Source organism: Schistocerca gregaria, chromosome X, assembly GCF_023897955.1.
Source record: "Schistocerca gregaria isolate iqSchGreg1 chromosome X, iqSchGreg1.2, whole genome shotgun sequence".
Lineage (NCBI taxonomy): Eukaryota > Metazoa > Arthropoda > Insecta > Orthoptera > Acrididae > Schistocerca > Schistocerca gregaria.
Window position 1 is genome coordinate 130,093,641 of NC_064931.1, and position 24,047 is coordinate 130,117,687.

At 38.2% G+C, this 24,047-nt stretch overlaps 1 protein-coding gene across 1 annotated transcript in view; it reads left to right on the forward strand.

Moving 5' to 3' along the window:
* The window catches only part of LOC126297767 (Down syndrome cell adhesion molecule-like protein Dscam2), a 1,507,668-nt gene extending 1,487,801 nt beyond the window's left edge, over positions 1–19,867 (forward strand). Inside the window, exons 27-30 of the mRNA XM_049988942.1 lie at positions 10,444–10,574; positions 11,922–12,093; positions 14,000–14,108; positions 18,961–19,867. Of these exons, the coding sequence (XP_049844899.1) occupies positions 10,444–10,574; positions 11,922–12,093; positions 14,000–14,108; positions 18,961–19,186 (638 nt within the window). The 3' untranslated portion in view covers positions 19,187–19,867. The remainder of the gene's footprint in view (positions 1–10,443; positions 10,575–11,921; positions 12,094–13,999; positions 14,109–18,960) is intronic.
* The last annotated feature ends 4,180 nt before the right edge of the window (positions 19,868–24,047 follow it).

The window sequence follows — 24,047 nt, forward strand, 5'->3', positions numbered from 1 at the left end:
ATGACAGAAAACATACAGATTTCTTGAGTTGTCCCAGTGGCATTCATGATAGTATAAAGTTCACCATGGAGATACAAGAGAGTTGAAGGCTACCCTTCTTGGACATTTTAATCAAAAGAAGTCTGGATCACATGTTGGGACAGTCGGTCTACAGAATGATGATACACATGGACCTTTACCTGAATACTCAGTTGCCACCATCCAGAGTGACACAACTTGGTATTAACCACCATAGTACATAGAACCAGGTACATTTGTGACAGGAAGAGCTTGCTGAATGAGTTAAAGCATCTGTCTGAAACATTCCCTAATAATGGTTAAAGAGAGATGCACCTTAAAGGGAGACCCATAATGCAGAGCTGCTGACAGCCAAGATCATGTGAATAATGGAGAAACATGAAACACAATTTTCCATACAATGAAGAAAAATGAAGGACATGCTTGGTTCTACAAAAGACTGCAAGCACCAGGCATTTACAGTACTGAGTGTGGATGTGCAACACAGTGTGGGATTCTGCAATTATGAAAATGACAGGGGTGATCAGTTCCAATGCCAGCGTCGTCCACAGACAGAATGGACAGCGTCCACAGACAGAATGGACAGACACTGGGGCTCAATGCCCACATATCGGTGCACTGCACTCCCCCTCCATTGGTGTGGTACCCAGTTGTGGAGGTGCATGACTGGCCTGCCCACAGAAGAGGTCAGCGGTCAAGTGGCTACACAGAACACAGCACCTGGGCACTTCCTGCAGATGATCGGTACAAAACTCATTGAAATATTGTGAAAAGATGAAGCTACCACTTGTCTAATCACCCAAGATGATGTTTTATCACTAGAATACACAGAGAAAGCTTGCAATCTCATATTCATGTATACTACATTACAGTGTCATGCAGATCTTCCCATGCAATACCAGGGACTCCAAATTGAAGGGGTGTGGTATTATTGGTAATCAGTTGGGTTAAAATCCATGTAGTTTCATTCTGTTTCCTTTAGTATTTAAATAATATTTAATTTTATAATATCTGTGATTATCATAAGCATTGAAATTTCCAGTCAACTGTTTGGCTATAACTTGAGCCTAGACCTTTTCATTTCACGGGCAGTGCTTTTTGCAACTTTGAGAAGTATGATGTAAGGGATAAAAGTACTGTCAAATTGAAACTTTGAGATGGGTGATCCTTCATTGATTCTATGGATTTGGAAGTCAAATGAATTTCCTTGAATAATGATTTTAGGCCAGAAAGAAGAAATTTCTTCTGTTCAGAGAATGATTGTCCTCTTTATGTGCTGCACGTACCAGCATATTCATTGTACTCTTGTGTCTTTTCACGAAGTTTTGCAGTTGGTTAACGCCACATCAGTTAATCAGGAAACACAATTTTGTATCCTATACGAGTTTGAACAATATTACCAACCTAATGGAATCCGACACCTGAATACCACCTTGTCCTATCAAGTTTTTACTGATGACATATGAAGATACCTTGAACAGCTTCGCCACAAGTTATAAATCTACTCCCACTAAGAAGTTTAGCCAGGCAGAGCTGCTGCCCATATACATGTGCAGCACGCTGCTCAACCTCTCCTTGCCACTCAGTGAGCTCAAGAGTCCATGAAAGAGCCCATACTATACTGCATCTATGCACATCTGGGCTTGCTTTTGGCCACTCCCAGGCTAGACCCGAGGTATCTACATAAACATACATTGTGTCAGCCACTGTATGGTGCATGGCTTAGGATACCCTGTACCACTACTAGGCATTTCCTTTAGTGTTCCAATTGCAAATAGTCAACTGTTGTCTCCATCTCACAGTCAGCATACCCTCCCCTGCAGAGACAACAAAGCTGCACCGCAGAACCCAAAGATTCACTGGGAGGTTCATTGAAAGTGTTGGAACTCTGCTAAGATTTGAATCTTTGGTTGGGATTCCAATCTGGCCCTATGTGATGATGAAATGGAGGGCTCCATCACTTGCTGACTCTTATAGGCTAATTCGCTCTATACCTGTGCCCCTTCCCCCTCCCACCTCCTCCATCTATCAAGACTTCGCTGATTGGATGTCCTCTACGTTGTAGATAATGGAAAATGCTATGATTACAAAATCTGTTTTTCTTCCGCATGACTCCTACATAAGTAGATAATTCAGTTTGTCACATAGGCCTGTTTTGCTTGTTTAGATGTGTTGTCACAGTGTTGCTTTGTCAGTTAAACAGATTTACTATTAACTTGTATGACTTATTGTTGTGAACATAATAATGTTGATGAGATATAACACAGTTGACCCATAAATTAAAATTGCAATACATTAGTAACTGTCATAGGGTATGTTATTCTGAAAGTTCTACAGCACAAGCAGCAAGAGCAGCAGTGGAGGCTACAAAATCAGCAGGTGATACTACAGCATCAGCATCATCAACAGCTATTCCTCCTCCTGAGCAAGCAGTGACTGCCGCCATGCAACGCCCGCCGACCTGGTTAACAACGTTAGACAGCAGCTATGCATACTGGAATAGGCACATGGTCTGTCCGTACCATCAGAATGAGGCGAACTTCACCACGGACACAAATAATGCCACAAGTACCTCCAGACACAAGATGAGCCCGAAGCACAACAAATCCCCAGAAAATTCCTCCAACAACAAACCTCCAGCACCCAGCCCGGAAGAGCTAATCATCCAGTTGCGACATTAGTATTACCAACAGGTAGCTCTTTCGAGTCGAGTGCTGGAGGTCCACGTCGGAGGAAGAATCCTGCAAGGGACTGCCACACTTCAAGCCAACACCACCCAAAGCAGAGGCAATGTAGGCTTTAAGTTATTTAAAGTTGTGACTGTGTAATACTAACTGGTGTGCAACTGGAACTAGTTCAGACCATACTGAGGACAGCATGCATCCTCAGCAGTACTGACTCAGGTCCCTGGCAACCAAATCTATTACTCAATCACTTTCTGTCCAATCAACAGGTATGGGTTCCAGTCCCCTCCCCTGCCCTTGCATCTCTGTCTATGTCACAGTTATGAGCAGTGATCTGATCACTGCTCGTAACTGTGACAGTCCTTGCGCAACGCAAGTGGGTCCAATGGAGGTGGAACACATACCTCCAATATTGTACCCAATACCCGTAATTGTTTAAGCAAATATCGGTCAGTAATCATCAGTTCAGTCGACTAACTTCGACTTCTGCTATGCTATAAGGCAGCGTATCCTGATACAGAAGTGTTGTTTGACCTTTTGGTGGGTTTCCAGTGTCACCCTCTTATAGTGACTATCAGACCATAAGGCAGCAAATTTTCTGACATGTGTGCAGATTAAAGGGGAAGCATTTCTCTGTCCCAGCTAAAATATATCAAAGTGTGTGTTTACAATACACTAATGTTCAGGCTCAGAGGCATTCTAGCTGAGTGGCTTGCAGAGCTCACTGCTGGTAACTGAAATGGGTAGACCCATTGGTGTGGTAGGTGACAGAATTACAGCTGCACAGGAATAAGTCTTCATTTTGCTCTCCTTATGAAGCTGTTAATAATACATACTTGTCAGTGGGTAACAACTCTGATGTTCGTACTGATTTTGTTTAGGTTACATTTTGAACTGATTTGGCTTAGCACAAGATGACTTTTGCTTTGTGGGTGGGGGTGGAGGGCTTCCAAAGTGGACACACACATGGCAAGCTCTTCCAGTTCAGTGCCATTCAGCACTTGGGCATTCAGCATTTGGGCTACATCACAGCTATATTGCATTTAACAGTGATTCTGATTCCAGGTTTTATGTTTGCAACTTATGACAGTATAGTCCTGTAGATGCACTCTTTTCACCTGTAACTGTAAGTATGAATGATATTTCTGTGCATCCAGTGACAGTAAAAAGAGGGCCTAGTGTTTGGACATGTCCCAATGGATGCTCGATTGGCTCAAATGGAGCACGACAAAGTTTACATTCACTGTTTTAACTGATGAAGACAGTCATATGAAATCCTCTTCAGTGGTGAGGCTCACCCAATAAAAGTGAATAGAATGACAACTTTCTTTGCTACAGCCACATTCCAGAACTATAGGACAGTAGCCAGATAGGTATGCTGGAATATGCATTCCTAATTTTTTTTGGAAGAATGCGAGTAAAATTGAAGTGGGAAAGGTGGGTCTGCTCAGGTCTTTGTTTCATCAGACCAGCACAGCAGTGTAGCCAAAACTGACATGTATATGCTTTTGCATTCACTTTAGAGCATAAATTTAACTGTAACATTTTTCTGTTCCAAAGCAATGAAAATTAATATCTTCACACAAAGGCTGTCCACCAAAGAATATTTTTACAAATTTTCCAAGAACTGTCTTCATAAATTTGAGAGAAGACACTTGGGCATACAATTTAAAGGTGACCTCAGGGTTAAAAAAAGATAGAAATATGCATTAATTCTCCAATCCAAAAAATTCAGTGACCTTTATATTTATTTATTTATTTATTAATATATCTAAAAACAAAGTTGATGGGACTTACCAAACAAAAGCGCTGGCAGGTCGATAGACACACAAACATACACACAAAATTCGAGCTTTTGCAACTGGCAGTTGCTTCGTCAGGAAAGAGGGAAGGAGAGGGAAAGATGAAATGATGTGGGTTTTAAGGGAGAGGATAAGGAGTCATTCCAATCCCAGGAGTGGAAAGACTTACCCTAGGGGGAGAAAGGGATAGGTATACGCTCGGACGCGAGCGTGCGACCCCCCCCCCCCCCCCCCCCACACACACACACACACACACACACACACACACACACACACACACACACACACACACACACACACGTGCGCGCGTCTGCTTGTGTATGTGCGGATGGGCGTGTGTGTGTGCGTGTGCGTGCGTGTGTGTGTGTGTGTGTGTCTATCGACCTGCCAGCGCTTTTGTTTGGTAAGTCACATCATCATTGTTTTTAGATATATTTTTCCCACATAGAATGTTTCCCTCTATTATATTCATATTTATTTATTAAGAAATACTGTAGTATTAAGTTGCAACCATGTAAGTAAAATCCTTTGCCAAATTTTTGATATATCACTTAAACAAGGAATAGTTCCCGAAAGGCTTAAGTATGTGATTGTAAAATAATGTTAACTATTGGCCAACCTCACTACTCTCAAAGTTTTCTAAGGTTGTAGAGAAACTAATGCACCTTAGTGACCATAATTAATATCATCAAAGTTAGTGGCTTTCAGGTAGGGTTATCAACAGATGACTAAATATTTGCATTTGCTGCTAGTGTTTTGAATTCCATCAATAAAAAATTGAAGATTGTTTTTCTGACTCACATTTGATTGTCAGTGACAAGATACTTTCTACACAAAGCTAAGTACCTAGGTGTAAGTGGTACAGCAGGAAAGTGACTTAAATTGTACCTTTCTAGCAGAAAGCCACATTGGATCGTGCAGAATGTTTCAGTATCATCAGAATGTGATTCCATCACTTGTTGTATGTCTTAGTGCAGTTCTGGATCCTGTGCCTTTTATTAATGATCTACCACTGAATACAGAAAATTTTGAATTTACCATCTTTGTTAACACTATAGTACTGAAAACTCATTAGACAAACTAAAGGCGTCAGACAATAAAGCCTTTAAGGATTTTTGTGAACTGGTTTAACATAAATGTCTTTCTGTTATATACACTGCCTGACAAAAAAGTGAACATCTAGAACAGGAAGAGGAAACAAAATAAAATGTCACAGGTTGAGAAGGTATGTGATGTTATTGCAGTGATTAAAAAAACAGTATGAGCCCACTTACCAGTATGATGTTGCACCCTCTCTGACCTGAATGCATTCAGATTTATTTGGGAATGGTATCATAAAGCCATTGTATCCCCTCCTGAGGTAAGCTGGCCCACAAGTGATGTAATTTGTCCATGACCTCCTGGATACTGGTGATGGAATGGAGGTTATGTGTGAGTTGGTAGATCATGTTCAATCAGGGACATATCTGAACATCTTGCAGGCCAAATCTTGCATTGTCCTGCTAAAAAATGGCACCATGGTACTATCACATGAGGGGATATACGAAGTCTGTGACATAAAATTGTGCCATCGTAGTTACCTGAACCAACTGTGACCTGCAATCTTACTCGATGGTGCCCCCATACCAATGGTGCCACGAATAACACCACTGTGCCTTGCCAAAACATTGGAACATCTGTTCTTTACAGTAGTTACTCAGCATCTGACTCTGTTCACACCTCTTATATACCCTACCAGATGTGGTAACAGTATTGAACATGAACATTAGTGCTCTCTGGTTGACATTCTACGTGCCACAAAGAATTACATCCCAGACCCATACTACTAAACAGGGTATTCAGAAATTCCTGGTACAGACTTCTAGGACTTGCGAAGGCGAGTGAGTAGACAATATTTTGAACTGGAACCCATGTCCAGAAACGTACCATTTTCATACTACCACCATTTGAAAACTTATTGGTAATGCGACTACTTTTACAAGTAACTGACTAGGCATGACCCAGTGCATCACTTGTTTCACAGTTCCACTCATTAATAGCCTAAGAAATTGCTCATGTACTCATTAACTGGGTTGTATTAAGTGATGCAGTAACACCTCTTCAAAGTCGGGTGTGCGGCATCTCTTTGGAGCACCAGTCATGCTTTCTGACAGTGAAGGTGCCCTTTCTCGAAGCTGTTTCATAACTGTGGAGTTGGACATTGTGGAGAACGATCTCGGTACTGACGATGAGCAGCTCTTCCATTACTGAGAGCTTTGTCATTCGGAAGGATCATGTCGTATTCTGCAACCATGTTGCTGTAACATTCAGACACGTGAATGAGGCTCGAACCAAGTGAACGACTTAGGGTAGACATCAAATGATATCTGATCCAGCGTAACCAATCTCCATCATGACTATCCTTTTGTATACCTACCTAACAAACACATTTTCAAACAGCTTTAGCACGGAACCAGTTTACTTCAAATATTCATGATACTCGACTAAGCCTCCAGACATGCGCTATACAGAGGTATCCAAAAAAATGTATCCACTGTTTAAAAGTCCATAACTGGCAAACTAATTGACTGAGTTGTCTCACTTTTGCTAGTGTAATACTTTGTAGTTTCAGCAATTGCCACACAAGTGTTGTATTGTGTTGTTTTGTGTTGTCAGATGACAGTCGCCAGATAGTCAGTGTTTTGTTCTTAGTTGCAGCTAGTTACTCAAGTAAACATGGCAGGCACAAGGCTTACATTCGATGAAAGGAAGTCAGTGTTTGGTGAATTTTGAAGACAGCAAAGTGGAAGTGCTACATCCCATGATTGTTACAAGCAATGAAAGAGGACAACCCAGATCGTAGAATGGAGTTCTGCGAGTGGTTTACTAACATGGTGCGCAATGATGAAGAGTTCGCAGAGATGATTGTGTGGTCTGAAGAGGCACAGTTCAAACTCAATGGTACAGTAAATCGCCACAATTGCATCTACTGGGCCACTGAAAATCCAAATGTACACGTAGACAAAGCCGTGAATTTGCCAGGAGTAAATGTGTGGTGTGGATTGTCTTACTGGGGCTTGATTGGGCCATTCTTCTTTGACGACACAGTTACTGGTGAGGTGTACCTTCAGAAGCTTCAGATGTCCATTTTACCTGCCATCCGAGACTTGTATGGAGACGGAAGAGTTTACTTTCAACAAGATGGTGCCCCAGGCCACTACCAAAATCATGTTAGGGCGTATCTCGAAAATCTACCAGGAAGATGGGTAGGCTGTAGAGGTGCTGTGGAGTATCCACCACATTCCCCAGACCTAACTCCTCTGGACTTTCACCTGTGGAGAACACTAAAGGACGTCGTTTATCGACAAAAGCCACGCACATTGGATGAACTTCGAGAATCCATTGTACATTAATGTGCAAATATCCAACTGAACATGTTGCAGTCAGTAGTTTGTGCTGCATTTCGGTGGCATCATTTGTGTGTGGATGTTAATGGCGACCATTTTGAAAACCTACAGTAATATCTTTAAGTTGGACTTTAAGCTATACTTTCACCAAAAATGAGAACTCCGTCAATTAGTTTACAAGTTTTGGACTTTTAAATAGTGTATACATTTTTTTGGACCCCTCTGTATATTTTTTGAGAAAACAGTGTATAGATTTTGTTTTAAAATGATCTGTGATTAAGAAAATGCTGTGGTGTGGTGTGAAAATGTAGGGTTTAATTTTCTTTCTTGCAGCCAGTTTTAAAGACAGCAGGCCACTTAAGCCATTAGACAAAATTTCTCCCATGTATAGTCTTTATCTATGCTTTTAAAAAAATTTTTAGGCACAATGAAGTTTTTCTTCCTTACAGTCAGTTGCAACAGATAGAGGAGAGTTGTATTTACACCTTATTGGGTTATGATTAGAATGCTGCTACGGAATGTGAATCAAATGAAACTTTGAAGTCCCACCCATCAAAAGATTAAAACCATGCAGCATACTGTGTGTGAAGCTAGTATTGTCATAGATCCAGCAGCTGGAGAGGTCTCTCTCATACCCTGTATACCAACGAATTCACCCACTCATTTTAAGTGACTTCGGTTCCCAATCAAGGTTTTGTTTACAATAGCAATAAACAAGACTCGTGGTCAGAGAAGGCGGGGTGGAGGAAATGAACAGAGGGTTGAGGAGGAAATGGGCAGAGGGGGAGAGAGTGAGGGGGGGGGGAGATGAGATGGACAGGGGGGGGGGGGGTAGCAGGATATTAATACATATATTCAATTCCCATGCATATCTAGCAATTGCACTGCCAGGTTCATTAGTTGTTTACATAATATCTGCGAGACAAGTGGTGTTTGGTTTTGGACAACAGCCAAACACAAAGAAATGTGTGGAAAAAAAAGAACTGAGTGATCTGCAGAAAACTAGGATGAATACTTCAAAACACTTGGGTGGACACACTGATAACTAACTATACTGATCAGATCCCATGTTGGATCAGTGCAAGGGATTGTGTTCTGCAACTTGTCACTCATTGTTTGCACTTATTGAAATGTGTAGTCTCTTAAGTCAACTTATGATGGTTATTTTTTACACCATAGAGCACATGGAATTGTCCTTTTTTGAAATTGGCCACTGGTTAGAAAATTGCTATGTGCACAGAAATGAATCGTAAGAATTGATTGCAGTCCACCCTTGAACCATGCATAGAGGTCTTTTAAAGGAACTTGAAATCCTCATATCTAGTGCACAATACATATTATCACTGATGCATTTCACACTTGAATGAAAAGTAGAGCTCCACGGTTTGGAAAGTCAGTAAAATGTGCTGACCACATGCCTATCTGTATTGTATCTGCATGACACCATGAGGCAGAGGATGACACATCAGCTGATTGACATCCATTGGGCCTTCACACCCTAGACAAGGAACTTGTTGTGTTTCATAAGGGGAAAACAGGCCCCTTTATAAACCCAATAATGTACTAGAAGAAAAGAATCCATGATGAGTATGCAAACCTGAATATTGCTCAAAGGGGATTCATTCCAGTGGTGGTAAGATGGTTGTCATTCACTTTTCAAATTAAGTGATAAGTGGATGGTGAACTCAAGTTTAAAAAATACTCAAGGCAGTTCCTGTTGAGTCATTTTACGCTATACAATAGTTCTGTGGCCATAATGTTTAGCTTCCATGTATCTGTAACACTTGGATACATTCCCAGATCTCATTTGTGTGCATGTTTGTTTATTTTTGTAAGCATACTTAAATATCTAAGTTACTTATATCTTAACTTGAAATTGATTACTTTTTATACAGGGTGGTACTGGAGGGGTGGTAATATTCAGGGATAAGACTGGAATGATGATTTGAAGTAAAGCAAAAAGGTGTACTAAATGTAGTCTCTAAAATGAATGCCTTAAGAGCTGTGAACACTTTAAGATACACACTCAAAAGTCTGTTTACTGGACATTTTTCTTGTTTTTTGTTCATACTACCACCTCTCAAAATATGATAATCACCTTCCAGTAAAGACTCAGTATCAAAGCTGAAGAAGTGCTTATTGCCTTTGAAGTATGCATTTTAGAGCCCACATTCTCTTGACATTTTTGCTTTGAATGATTGTCATATTCTTGAATACTGACCATTCCTGCTGGGACACTTTGCATAATACCATAGCATGAAAGAACAACCAACTTGTAAAACTTACGTGTTCCGTATTGTGTGATAAATTCATAACATAGGTCACTAGAATAATAAATAAATTAAAAAATAAGTAAATAAATAAGTGTGAGGATATATTTGTGAGTGCTTACACTTTATAATTGCAAGCTGTGTTTTCAAAGTACGTTGGTAGTAATTACTTGCGTTATAAGTGCAGTTTTTGGTGTTTTGTGCTTATTTGTGTATTCCTTAATGAATTTAGTTGTTTCCTTATTTCCTTCTTATTCAAATGCTAATGTGAATTACTTCATAGAATTTGCAGAGGACATATCTCCATATGCCACATTTCATGTGCCAAACCAGCCATCTTCTCCAGCACATATACAGACATTTGTATACCATGATCATCACTTAGCAGCAATGGAAACAATGAAACTTAAAAGCGTAAGTTAATGACTATTTTGCTGTGAAATATCATTAATGTATACCTTGTAATATAAAATTACAGCCATCTTTGTAACAGTATGTGTAGTGCTCTGTACCTACCTACCTACCTACTTACCTACCCCCCCCCCCCCTCTCTCTCTCTCTCTCTCTCTCTCTCCTCTCTCTCTCTCTCTCTCTCTCTCTCTCTCTCTCTCATATATGATGTGGAACACACAAAAGTAACTTTGAACACAGCTTGCATGTTATATTTTTCGTTTTTTTCTTGTACATATTGTTCAGATTCTGCTGCAGTAATGACAGAATTTCTTATAGTATCAAAAAATGCTGAAATAAGTCTGTTGGTAGAATGTTAGCATACAGTCATATGCTTACATTTTTTTGCTTCTTTTAATAAAATGTATCAGTTATTTGACTCATTGAAATCCATCTTATGTGTACTGACAAAGTATTTTAATTGTGAGAAAAACATTTTGATGAGATGTATCTTCCAAATTGCTTGAGAAACAAAAGTTTACTGGATTACATCATTGAGAAAGTCCCACAAAGTACAATAGTAGACGTCAATGATGACAAGAAGCTATAGTACTCCAAATATCAGTTAATATCCTTGTCACCAACACCAACATAAAATTTACCTTACTATACATTCCATTAAGGAGAATCTTCAGAAACTTGGAACAAGTCCAGATATAGCTTAAAATAATGAAAGTGAAGTAATTGGTAAAGATTTAATCTATGCACTGAAGTAACAGTAAACTATAACTATACTGTCTAATACAATTTATGATTTCAACATAACTAAAATATTTAAAAACATAAAGAACCTTGTGCAAATGACCATGTCCATATATATACTGCTCACATATGACGTTACTATTTGCATAAGGTGCTGTATGTTTCCAAATATTTAAGTTATGACAAACCTTTTATAATGTGCTTTTTTAATCCACATGACAACTTGGCATGAGGTCAAACTTAAAGTGAATGTGTTCCATAACAAGGACTTTCTGAGACCTGAAGATGACAGCAAAGTCTGTCAAAACTCATTGTTTTAAATAAAGTAGTAATTATATGATCTTGGCTGTTGAAACTATGTAACAAGTAAAACAAATCATTCCTTCTGTTTCCTCAAAATGAGGAAATGCTATAAAAGATGCTTAAATTTTTGTCCAAGATTCTCTCTCAATGGATGAATGGCCCAGTGATTGTGATCATATAAAATGTATAGTCTGAATTATATGTGAATTAAGTTAATTTGTAACAGATCATTTTTAAAGGTTTTCTTTTCATAGTAGTGTCTTATATCTTCCTTTATAAACAACCTGATTAAGTTTTATCTTTCAGTCAAATCCACAAGATGACTACACAAAACTCAGAGGGAGTCAAAAAAGTAAATGTGCACGATCAGAAAGTTCTGATTATTCAAGTTCAACAGCACACAGGTCTGATGCAGGGCCAGTTGCCATTCCCATCCACACAAGCACTAGAAATGACATAGACGGTCTGTCATTACAAAGTAAGTATATTATACAGTGTACTCTTTAATTACTTGCCAGTGTTATGTTACAGGTGCAATTGCCTTGTATGTAAGGTAGAGCTTGACAATTTGTACTGAAATAAGTATTTATTTCAACTGAACAGTCTTTGTAGAAATCATCATGTATTTTCTTTGCTTCACTGCCATCTACATATCTGTAGAAATAAATAGCCTGCTCCAGGGTCTCAAACAAATTCACAAAACAAATTATCCACAACTTCGTATTTCATTTGTTCATAAGTCCCCTCGAAACAGAATTCATGGTGATGTTAAAACTAGCTCATACACACTTATAATCTAACTTTCAGTCCAATGTGGATAAGTTTCATCTAGTACTCTAGTGAAATGAGGCACTGGTTCAAACCTGGCTTCTTTGATTTTGCAGAAATTACACAAAATGTTGAAAATTTTGACATTTGGTGGTAGTTTCCTCATGGCTTGGCTAAGCAAAGTTTCCTGGTTTTATCACTCCAGTGCTGCTGGAAGTAGGTCATATTATTTGATTTTCTTTCTAAATTTTTGAGATTGTATAGCCAAAGCACTCTTGCAATGAAGTTTTGCAGTTTCTTCATGATTTTGTGTTCAGATGAGAATATATTCAGTGGCTTTCCTTTTTATGTGGTTCACTGTCTCCTCCCTTTTATCCTTGTAAATGTTTTGCTTGTTATCACTGCAGGAGCATGATAATCTCTTTTCCCTACTGGAAGGGCAACTACATGTACATTGTCTAAAGGCTCTTGTATAGCTGTTCTTTCTATCTTAATTATTGTTCTTTACAATGATGCAGGAACCCTACCAACATTAGATTATTTCCAAATGCAGTGAAATAAATCTTCGGGGCTGTCAAGAACTGAATCCACAATTAAATATAAATCACAAAATAATGTACTTGTGTGCTATCCCATCATTCAGAGTGTAATTATTTTGATTGACATTTCTTCGACACAAAACAATTTTATCATACAAGAAAATAATTATTTTTTTGTTTCACCTTTTTCCTTTTTAGAATATCTCAAATGGCAGATGAAGTGAATCTTTCCATCAGTGCATTTTATAAACTGGGATTTAGATTTCCCAAAACGTTCATTTATGTGCATGAATTTTTTGTGCTGACAAACTCAGTAGTTTGAAGTATATCTGCTGCTAGAAAGTTAGACTGCCATAGTTTCTATAGCCATGGTTGCTGAGTATTTCATCCTTTCTTTCATGGCTTGTCATTCCTGATGTGAGACTAGTGTTCCTGTGTAGTTCTCACTGAAATACATACATCCACCCAGTACCTACAAATAATTTGTAATTTCTCACTGCTGTACCACCTAAATGTTCTTGCAACATTGCAACAAGCAAATGTGTGTCTCAGGTTCATAATGGGTAGGATCTAATAAAATATTTGGTTCTTCAGATATAAATGTATAAATATGCCAGCAAAGTTCTTGCATTTGTTGCAACATAGTAAGCAGCAGATTGTGTCTCTGAAGTTCTAAACACAAACATCTGTGGCAATTCTATACTACTCTTAACAATTATCAATTCAATTAATTAATAACCAGACTGAATAAATTAAATTTTACATGGAAAATAAATGAGTTTAAGCTGTTTGTCCTCTAAATTCTGGTCAGCATTCCTTTTATAGAAGGAGACAGTGCAACATAAATTGATGAATAATGCTGCAACATTACTAGTATTGTAAGGATGAAAAATTTAGAATGTTTGTAGTTTTCAGGCAAGAGTATAGTGGTTGTTCAGAGCATTTAATTTGATAATAATACCAGATTAGAGAGCATGCTTAAGTTTTAGTAATGAAGAACACTTAGTCACACAATTTCAATTTTTCATAAAGACTGTTTTCATGGCTTTCATTAATAATTTATTATTTTCTTGCCAGCCATTTTATATCAAGGAGGAGGAATAGGACCAGAGTCAAGCACATCCCCAGAACCATCTCCTCTGCCAGACAGGAGGAATGTCACTCGAAGACAAAGGCACAACGTCAGGTAAAATGTAAGCCCCATCCCATATCTCGACCATCCATCAGGTCCATGAAAATTTGTCATTACATGACAAATATTTCATATATGACAACTTTGTAGTGTTAATAATGAAAACAGTGTTGGATAGTGTTTGATTTTGAGTAAAATTTCTTTTTTCCTTTGTGTAGGAAAAAAAAACTTGCATGTGCTCAGATTAAAGAAAAAGGTTTAATCTGATATACCATTCATCTAGCCTCCAAATTACATCATCACTTTCATTACCATTATCAGGAAGAATGCCATTTTAAACTGGGTTTATTGAGAACATTTTATGAATGCTTCTTAGTAGCAGAAAATAAATCATCGTTAATGAAATAATATACTGAAACCACAACATACATCATTTGCAGATTCTAATTGTTCCATGTAATGCAACTGTAATAAAAAAGTATCAGATGTTGCTGATCAGTTTATTTGTCCTGTTTGCTTTGACAATTGACAACCAGAAAGTGACAAGTATGTACTTGTAATTAGTACCAAGGTCCCACTCTTTTGTAAGCAAAATACAGTTTTGCAGCAATCTGCCAGTAAAGTTAACCCTATATTTTCTTAAAGTAAAATTTGTGAGATCATTTCACTACCTATTCCCATTCATTATTATTCCCTTGTATTTACATGATGTAACTGATACCTGTCAGTCATTAATTTCACAGTACAAAGCTAATATGTCTATACATTTCATGAAATGAACAACTTTTCAGTTAAGCTGTAGACAGAGTTACCACTGGTTAAGTCACAGAACTTTCAGAAGCAAGGTTAAATTCCCCATCTGGCCATCACATTTCAGTTTCCTGAATTTTTTAAAGGAAATAGTCCATGGATTGTTTTAAAGTGACATGGGTAATTTCTTTTCCTATCTTTGTTCTGTATGTTCTTGTCCTCCATCTCTAATGGCCTCATTATTGAAGATTCACTCATCTCCAATCTTCCTTCGTTTCTTTAGCAGTGAAACTTTGCTCCGTGCAGATATTTGGTCAGATTGTATCTTGATATTACAGTAATCTTTTAGATAATTCTTCCTCATATGTAACTGCATTAACAAAATTTGATATTCTAACAGTATCTCCTGCACTGTCTGACAAAAGAATGAAGCACCCAGAAGAGGAAGATAAAACAATTTGAAACTTAATGGGTGAGAGGGTATGTTATGTTATTCCAGTTATTACAAAATTGAAAGAACTTGGCATTATGAGCAAACTAGCATTGCACTCTCTGGCCTGGAGGCATGCACAAATTTGGTTGTGGAAGGCTGTCATAGTCATTGTAACATCTTGTGAGGCAAGCTAGTCCCCAAGTGCTGTAACCTGTCCTTTGTATCCTAGATATGGGTACTGGCACAGAGTTGGTCTGAGCTGGACCCTCATGTTCTATAGGGGACATATCTGAGGATCTTGTTGGCCACAGTAGTACCTAAACTTCAGAGTGAGTTCATGCACACCTGCCCTGTTTTAACAAGCATTGTCCTGTTGAAAATGGCTTCACAATACTGCAACATGACAGGTAACAACTAATGATGCAGGGTATCCATGACATACTGTTGTGCTGTCAGTTCCCTCAGCCACTACCAGCTGTGGCCTGTAGTCATCACGATGGCTCCCCACACTGTGACGCCATGTGTAACACTGCTATGCAACTGAACCATAAAAGCCACGAAACAAATTTGGAAGGCTACCATTCCAAAAGAGACAAAGAACTTATTTGCTTTATAATTCAAATTTTCGTATTAAAAATCGAGAACCGGGTTATGTACTGAAATATACACAGCAGACAATCTGTTCTATGTACATAGATATGTGATATTACTGACTAAAATACTCCCCTCCCCCCCCCCCCCCCCCTCTCTCTCTCTCTCTCTCTCTCTCTCTCTCTCTCTCTCTCTCTCTCTCTCTCTCTCTCTGAAATGTACATACATGCCGAATGATCCTAATGAGGTTAATGAGATACAGTCATTTACATTTCAGATAATTTGCAGCCTGTTTTTAAATTTCAATGCAGACTGTTCAATAAGAACACGAAGCATCTGATATAAAAAAGCTACTGTTCAATCTAACAGCAAATTAAACACCAATTATGGCTATCATTTAACAGTAACCACTCGTATGGTACAGCAATCCACATGTTTGTTCCTGTAACGGGAGTCTGAGAACACAGACAGAAGTCATACCGAGCGAGGTGGCACAGTGGTTAGCACACTGGACTCGCATTCAGGAGAATGACGGTTCAATCCCACATCCGGCCATCCTGATTGAGGTTTTCTGTGATTTCCCTAAATCCCTCCAGGCAAATGCCGGGATGCTTCCTTTGAAAGGACATTGCCGATTTCCTTCCCCATTCTTCCCTAATCCAATGAGACCAATGATCTTGCTGTCTAGTCTCCTCCCCCAAAACAACTGAACCCTAAACCAATAGAAGTCATGTATGAGACTGACAGTCTGACATACTAGCTTGCTTTTATGTGGATTCAGGACTTGTTGATACACAACACAGGGAGTAGAATCATACATATCTACAGAAGTGATTTTTGTGTGTGTGTGTGTGTGTGTGTGTGTGTGTGTGTGTGTGTGTGTGTGTGTGTGTGTCATGGCAGTAAGAGAGGAACATTGCTGCTCATATTACATACATGGGTCAGATGTCTAAGTACCTTCATAAAATGTGGATGTGTAAAAGATATGTGACATGTGGAATGGCCACCAGAGTGCTGTATTGTTGTTCGTGTTTAGTGTTGTTACCAGTCCTGGTAGGGCATATAACAACTGTGAACCAATCCAGATGATCACTGTGGACATGGAGACATTACATACTTGATAGACAGTGTTATCAGCACCTAGCAGAGTTTGTAAAGGGCCTCATTGTGGGTCTCCATTTGACCAGGTGGTAAAATTGTCCAGTATCCAGATTTTTGGGGCATTTAGATGTGAGAGCACCCGAATGCATGGGAACATGAGGATAGGCAGACTCGTCTTCAAGGTTCTGGTTTACCATGTCTGAACACCACAAGGGGAGATTGCTGTATTGTGCAACTGATTTCAGTGACATGCCAGACCCTCATAAGGCCCCTTTGTACATCAAATGTAACAGCAGCATTAGTCATCAGAGAAATAAAAACATGTCAAAATAAATGCTACCAAATACTCTTATGGTAATAAACAGTATGACAAATCACTTAAGCAAATAAAATTATTAGTTAGATGAATGAAACCCTCCATTAATCATAATTTATTCTGTTCAGTTACAAAATTAACTGTAAATCTCAAATGGCTACGAAACAGGTCTGTTGCTTAGAGTAGCCAGTTGTACATATTTAGTTAGTTAGTTAACCATTGAGTATGTAATAAAAATAATATAGTAAATTCCTAATTGCTACAAAACAACCCTGCAGCTTAGTGGGAGTAGCCAGTCATATATTTTAAGTTCTTTAGTCAATGTCACAAACGTGTACAAAGTAGATCATACAGATAAAACATGAAAAATGGCTCTTAAGTAACACTAAATGTAAAAATATGATCCCAACAAAAGAGTATGTAAAACACTCTTAGATTCTTTCCTCTTGTCCATAACAAAAACACAATTATTCTGATAAAATTAAAGTGAAGCTTGCAGTTACTGTAAAGTCAGATCTAAGACAAAACTGCTCCATGAAAACAATTAGAATAAAATTGCTCAGAAATGACCAGTGATGCATTATCTATAAGAAAGATAGACTTGAGTCAGGACCTGAAGCATTGTGTTATCTAACTAAACAAGATACCAGTGGTATCTATATAACATGTACTTAATGCCAAGCCTAATGATAATAATTTATGTGGCAAGTGCATTGTAACACACAAAAACAAATAATCACTCCAGCTGCCTAGACATAAACGAATATTGTAAGAAAGCATGTAAATCGAATCATATCTTGATATCTGTAACTGGATGACACAATGACAATAATACACTAGTTCTGGTGGGTGAGGTAAATGAAATATCCTCATAGCACCTTTAGATCACACATAATAAAACTAATCCAGTATTAGACAGCTAATGCAGCCAGCGAATACTTAAAATGAATATAACATTGGTATTAGTGAGGAGTGATAACTGTATTTGACAATGCATGAAAAATACACAGAAAGGAGACTCGTGTACCGATTCCTACCATCCTTCATGTGCACTAAAATGAAAAAGTCTGTGGGCATGAAAACAGCATATAAGAGGACATGAGTGTATGACGATATTACGCATGCCTCGTGCAGTTACCACACCACATACAGTAATGTAACATCTGTATATTAGCTTGCTCTTACAAGGAACCACAACTACTAACTTGGCCATTCCTGCAATAATGTGTCAACGTATCTGTGGTATACAATGTCGCCTCACATTGCGACAGGACAACTTTGCAAAAACATGTTTACTCAGAACGAGCACGCGGGCGCGCACACACACCACACACACTACATATGATATATGTAACTAGTGATAACCAGCCCAGTACATTAGGTTGTTGTCATGCCTTACAGAACATGGTTATCTAATTTGTTCTTATAATGTGGCAGTTAGGAACATTTATGATGAACTTCAGATGTTTTCTCACAAGAAGACATGTAATTTATCATGTGCATCAGATTTCTTCTCATATCAGCATCAACAACACTAAATGTTTAGTGGAAGATTTAACTGACAATAATGCATCAGCAGAACATAAATTCTGTTAATGTGCATTACAGAACACATTCATCATAGTACACTATTAGTATGTCAGTTTGTTGAAATCTAATCAATATATCATTCTTTATTTAGCTGTCTATTGTGATTTGTTTCCATTTTTCTTTAGTTTAAGGTCTAGAAGAACGAGAGCTAAGTCTGTCCATAGAAGAAGTGAAGGATCAAGGGAGTCACATGTGGATCCTCCAACAAGTTTCTCTGATGGCCATGAACTGAGTGAAGCAGAATGTGACATGGACACAATAAGACATTACAAATGGGCATACAAAGGCAGTTCAAGCAGGGATAACTCTCAACATGGACAGTCATATAACAATTTCACAATTGCTGTGTGACTGCCTTTGTATTCCTCAAATATTCTCACATCACAAACAGGAAATGAATTGTGATCAGTAATTCAACTTCTTTGAGCTGTATTAAATGAAGATGAAGTAGCTGACATTATGAAAACATTGTTTCAAAACTGAAATATGTTACCGATTTCAATAATTTGTCTAATATTTGAAGAGATTTACTGTAAAATTGTTACATGTAAGTGTATGTTGGTGTTAACTGATAATAATTTTAATTATTGTTAGAATTATCATTCTTGTTTTCATTGTCGGTGTGATGTGTGAAACTCATGACTCATCCAACAGATTCAAAAAATGTTGCAGTGTCTTACTGTATTTATTGTCAATTGCTTCACGAGGAACAATGAGCTTTACCTCAATCCACAATTGTGATATATATTTTGACATATTCTCGTATTGTTTGGTGACTTTTTAAAGTGTAAAAACACACAATGAGTGAGATAAATTATTTTGTTGTTAAACAACTGTGTTAAATATTTTATTAATTTATTTCTATAGACTTGAACCATGAACAGTTGATATGTGAACATTCACATTGCATTGTGTCCTATTAAGGTATGTTTTCTATATGTGCTAGTGATAAGTGGACAAGGGAAAGACATGACTGTGCTGTTCAGTTTACTAGTGTATTTGATAATAAATACAAACAATGGTTGACATGGATGGAATTATACAAGAATTTGTAGGAATGGGTGCAAATTACAGGTAAAATAACAATGATATAACATGATACACATTAATACCTCAATATTCGGTCATATATTGGAATGACTCTTCCACGCTCAAGAAATGAACCAAAACTATTGCATATAATATTACTTTCAAAAATAATTTTCTCTACATATCAAAGTACTTTAACATGTCAGAAGAATATTATATACATTTTTATATGTATTAAAGGATTGTAATATACATATATATATATAATTTGCCATTCAAAGCCTGTTTTAATATATTTTTACCAGTGTTGAAAATCAGCTTTGTCACCAGCTGCAATGAAATTAATTTCGCCACACGCTTCGGCTACATAAAAATGCCCCAAATCGTGCAATATCTAAGACTTGATAAATCCACATTTTTGTATTTATCTGATCACTTTGTCACCAGTATTTGTGGTATCCTTTGCATCTATCAAAATATCAGAATTACTGTAGGATTAAATTCAAATTTTATGCCATCTATTATTTTCGCAAATTGTAAACTGTTGCATTTTGTATAAGCTGTTTTAAGTGAAGAGGAATTTTGAAAGAGGAGACATTTTCTCCAGGTGACTGCAAAGAATGACACACAGCTCATTCATCTGTCAATTTTGGTACAAAACCCATTTTCTGGTTTTTAGCACATCTAAAATACAACCAGTGTGCCAAAACATTTCACACCAGCAGAGTTCATGCCTCTACATGAGATGACCAAATGGAGCATGTGATTCACTACTTCAACTTTCTTGAAAGGGCACATACATATGTTGTGACTCAGTGTACAAAAATGTGTGATGTCTTTTTCTGTAAACATGTTTTTAACAGTTTGAGTCTCGGTGGTCAACCCAAGTCCTAAATAATAAGCAGTTGATCACTAAAAAGGTATTCGGGAGGACGACGGTTCAATTCCATCTCCCGCCATCCTGATTTAGGTTTTCTGTAATTTCCCTAAATCGTTTCAGGCAAATGCCGGGATGGTTCCTTTGAAAGGGCATGGTCGATTTCCTTCGCAATCCTTCCCTAACCCGAGCTTGCGCTCCGTCTCTAATGACCTTGTTGTCGACGGGACGTTAAACACTAACCACCACCAACCACTAAAAAGCTTTAATGCTCCTATGTTTGAGTGTGCTTGAACTCCCATACTCAGTGTATATTTGGGAGCACATAAGACAGTCCGAAGTTGTCACAAAGTAACTCTGCCACATCTACATAAGTTTTCAGGTTTGAAATCATCATGGTGTTCATTGAGAGTTTTACTTTGGTGAGCAAATATCTCAGCGATTTGATACTTTCTATAGTCTTACACTTGTTTTCGAAGAATGTGCACGTATTGTTGAAAGTTGGAAACTATTAAAGCTCACGCTTGATTCAAATATCTTGCTTATTAACTTTCTAGTAGCCCAACTTATGGCCACCGTAGGTGTAGTGAACAGGTGGGTTATTAGAGTAGACTACTGTTCGCATCAATCTCAAAGGTGATTCACCATGTCAAACAAGAGCTGCAAAGTTCATACGATACTGCGATAATAATGGGTGATTGTTATTTCATGTAACAAAGATCATCCTCTGAAGGAAGTAGAGGATTTAACTGGTATCACTCCATAGTGTCCTACCACCTTAATAGGAGTTACAGTCATTTTGGTCCACAGAGAAATGTTAGAATAATAGATGGTGTTTTTCAAATACCCTTGAGATAATTCTGTAGAAACAAGTGTAACGGCTACATTCTATTTCTGCATGTTGTGTGTTATCAGCCATGGTGGTGTGGTTATAGTCAAAAGCAGGTGATGTGTGTATGTCACCTGTTTGATATCTGTATCCTGCAGCTATATCATTTAAGATTTGTAATTTCTGGAAGATTGAGTCCAGCTTATTTATGAAATATTGGAATTTTATCGAACATACTATGTATGTGTAAATAGGAGCACACTCTGCTGATGCAGACAGTTCAGCTGCAGCTCTACTTTCATGTGTAAGTAATAAGATGCTTTCAGTGTGAAGCATCAGTTTTTGTTGACGAACCTGGTGTTGTAAATTTTGCTTGATTCCAGACACTACATGATATACTTTGGTGCAGAGATTGGGTAACTGTCATCACCACCATGGCTCCAGTAAGGCTATGCAAAAGTCATCACCCTCAGACAGGAACACAAATACAAACAGTACATTCCTCCTATGGTCTCAACTGCCAAGGTACTAGGTAATGGATAGAAAAGTATTGGTAAGACTAGTATTGCACTCTCATCTTTCTTTGTCAAAGTTGACATGTCAAAGAAATTTGATGGTGTAATAGGGAACTTCGTCAAATATCGCTTGTCAGATGAATATGATCATATCTAAGGCCTCTCCATAGATTTGATACTAAGTCATTCTTCTATTCACTGCAATATGAAATGTAACCGCTTGGAAAACTGGCATCGCTACAGCTATTTGATGTAGTGTTTGTATACATGGCTTCAAAGTTGGTGTGTTCCTAGACTTTTTTTAAAAAAATACTTGCTTCGCCTAGAGTGGAAAGGGGGGGGGGAGGGGGTGAGCAAGGGGCACAGAGCATGCTATTGTGTCGATGGGCAGGTGGAATATGCTGCAGGTGACTTCATGTCCACAGTCATAGCTACAGCCATCCACATTTACATCTCGAAACATCCAGGTATCTTTTCAGCTAGCTGGAATAGAGGATGTTGTCACACACTAAAATAAAAATTCTTTCTTAGCTTCCCATTCTACTTTATTTTTGAATGCTGAATGCCACAATTTAAAAGCCCTTCATCTGTTTCGTACTTTTATTAATTTTGTAGTTGTTGGTAAAACTCCCCCCTACACTCAAACAGAATGGTTAAGGCTCTGCAAGTTGTGGAATAACACCTCAGCATCAAATGTAATTGGGGATCCAGCTTGAAACCCAGGTGCAGGTACTTATAAAAATGAAATGACACAATTTCAGAGACTTTACTGGTCTCTTACAGATATGACTTTATGTATATACAATGAAGCAGTGAGTGAAAATTTGTACCAGGGCTGGGGAAAAAAACCAGGTGTCCTGCTTACCAGGCAGGTGCATTAGCCACTAAGCCAGGCTGTTCCAGCTCGTAGGCTCAGTTGTGAGCCGCGGAAGCGCTCCCTGCTCCAGGGAGCCGTGTCGCTCGCTGTGACCATTCGAGTGGGCCGGCACGTGGCACGGCTGGCTGAGGCAGGCAGCAAGGCAAGCGTTTTAATGTGCCAGCTGCGTCTTACAAGATCGACAACCTCATACTCTTAGCTGCTAAGACGTGGTGACATGCTACACCAGGAAATTCGATGTTCAGGGAATAAATAAGAAGCAACTGTTTTACAAGAAATTGCATACTAACTTTATTGGGTCTCTGTAGCTTGACATTTTCTTTTCATTACAAGATCGGAAATATCAGGCGTCAAAGTGTTCGCTGCATTAATGTGGAGGATGGTCTTCACTGTTGCATCGTGAAGAAATGATCTTTCCTTACTTTTTACTCTTTCATTACTGAGAAAAGTTGCTCACAACAATTATCTCCAATTGAAGTGACGGTGACAAGTCATCGGGGGAAACTGAAAAAGGAGTGCTGATCACTTTAACTTCCATTTCCAAACTAGTGAGGTCTCTGAATCGTGTTTCAAACAACGTGATGAGCTGCTTTAACTTTGCTTGGTAATCGCCGGAAGTAATACCTTTAGGTAGTTTTAAAGAAGCGAGACGATTGAAGAACGTTAAATGTCCATTACTCATCATAAATGTAACTTTTCCATGAACGCTTTGATCTGGTTGTGCATGTCAACGATTATCTGCCCTTTGCCCTGCAGTGACAGATTTAAATTATTCAGTTGCATAGTTATATCAACTAGGAACGCCAGGTCTGATATCCATTTTATATCTTTCAGACAACACATTTCTTCCCCTTTCATTTAGAGAAAAAGGTATATTTCCTCAAGAGTGGCAAAAAAAAAAAAAAAAAAAAAAAAATAAAAAAAAAAAAAAAATATCAAGAACTTTCCCCGACTCAGCCAACGAACTGAACTGTGGTAGGTATATCCCCATACTCCGCTTCCATATCTTTCAGGAATCCTTTGAACTGGCGACGAGTCATACCATGACGCTGCACAAAATTCACACACTTCACGACATCTTTCAT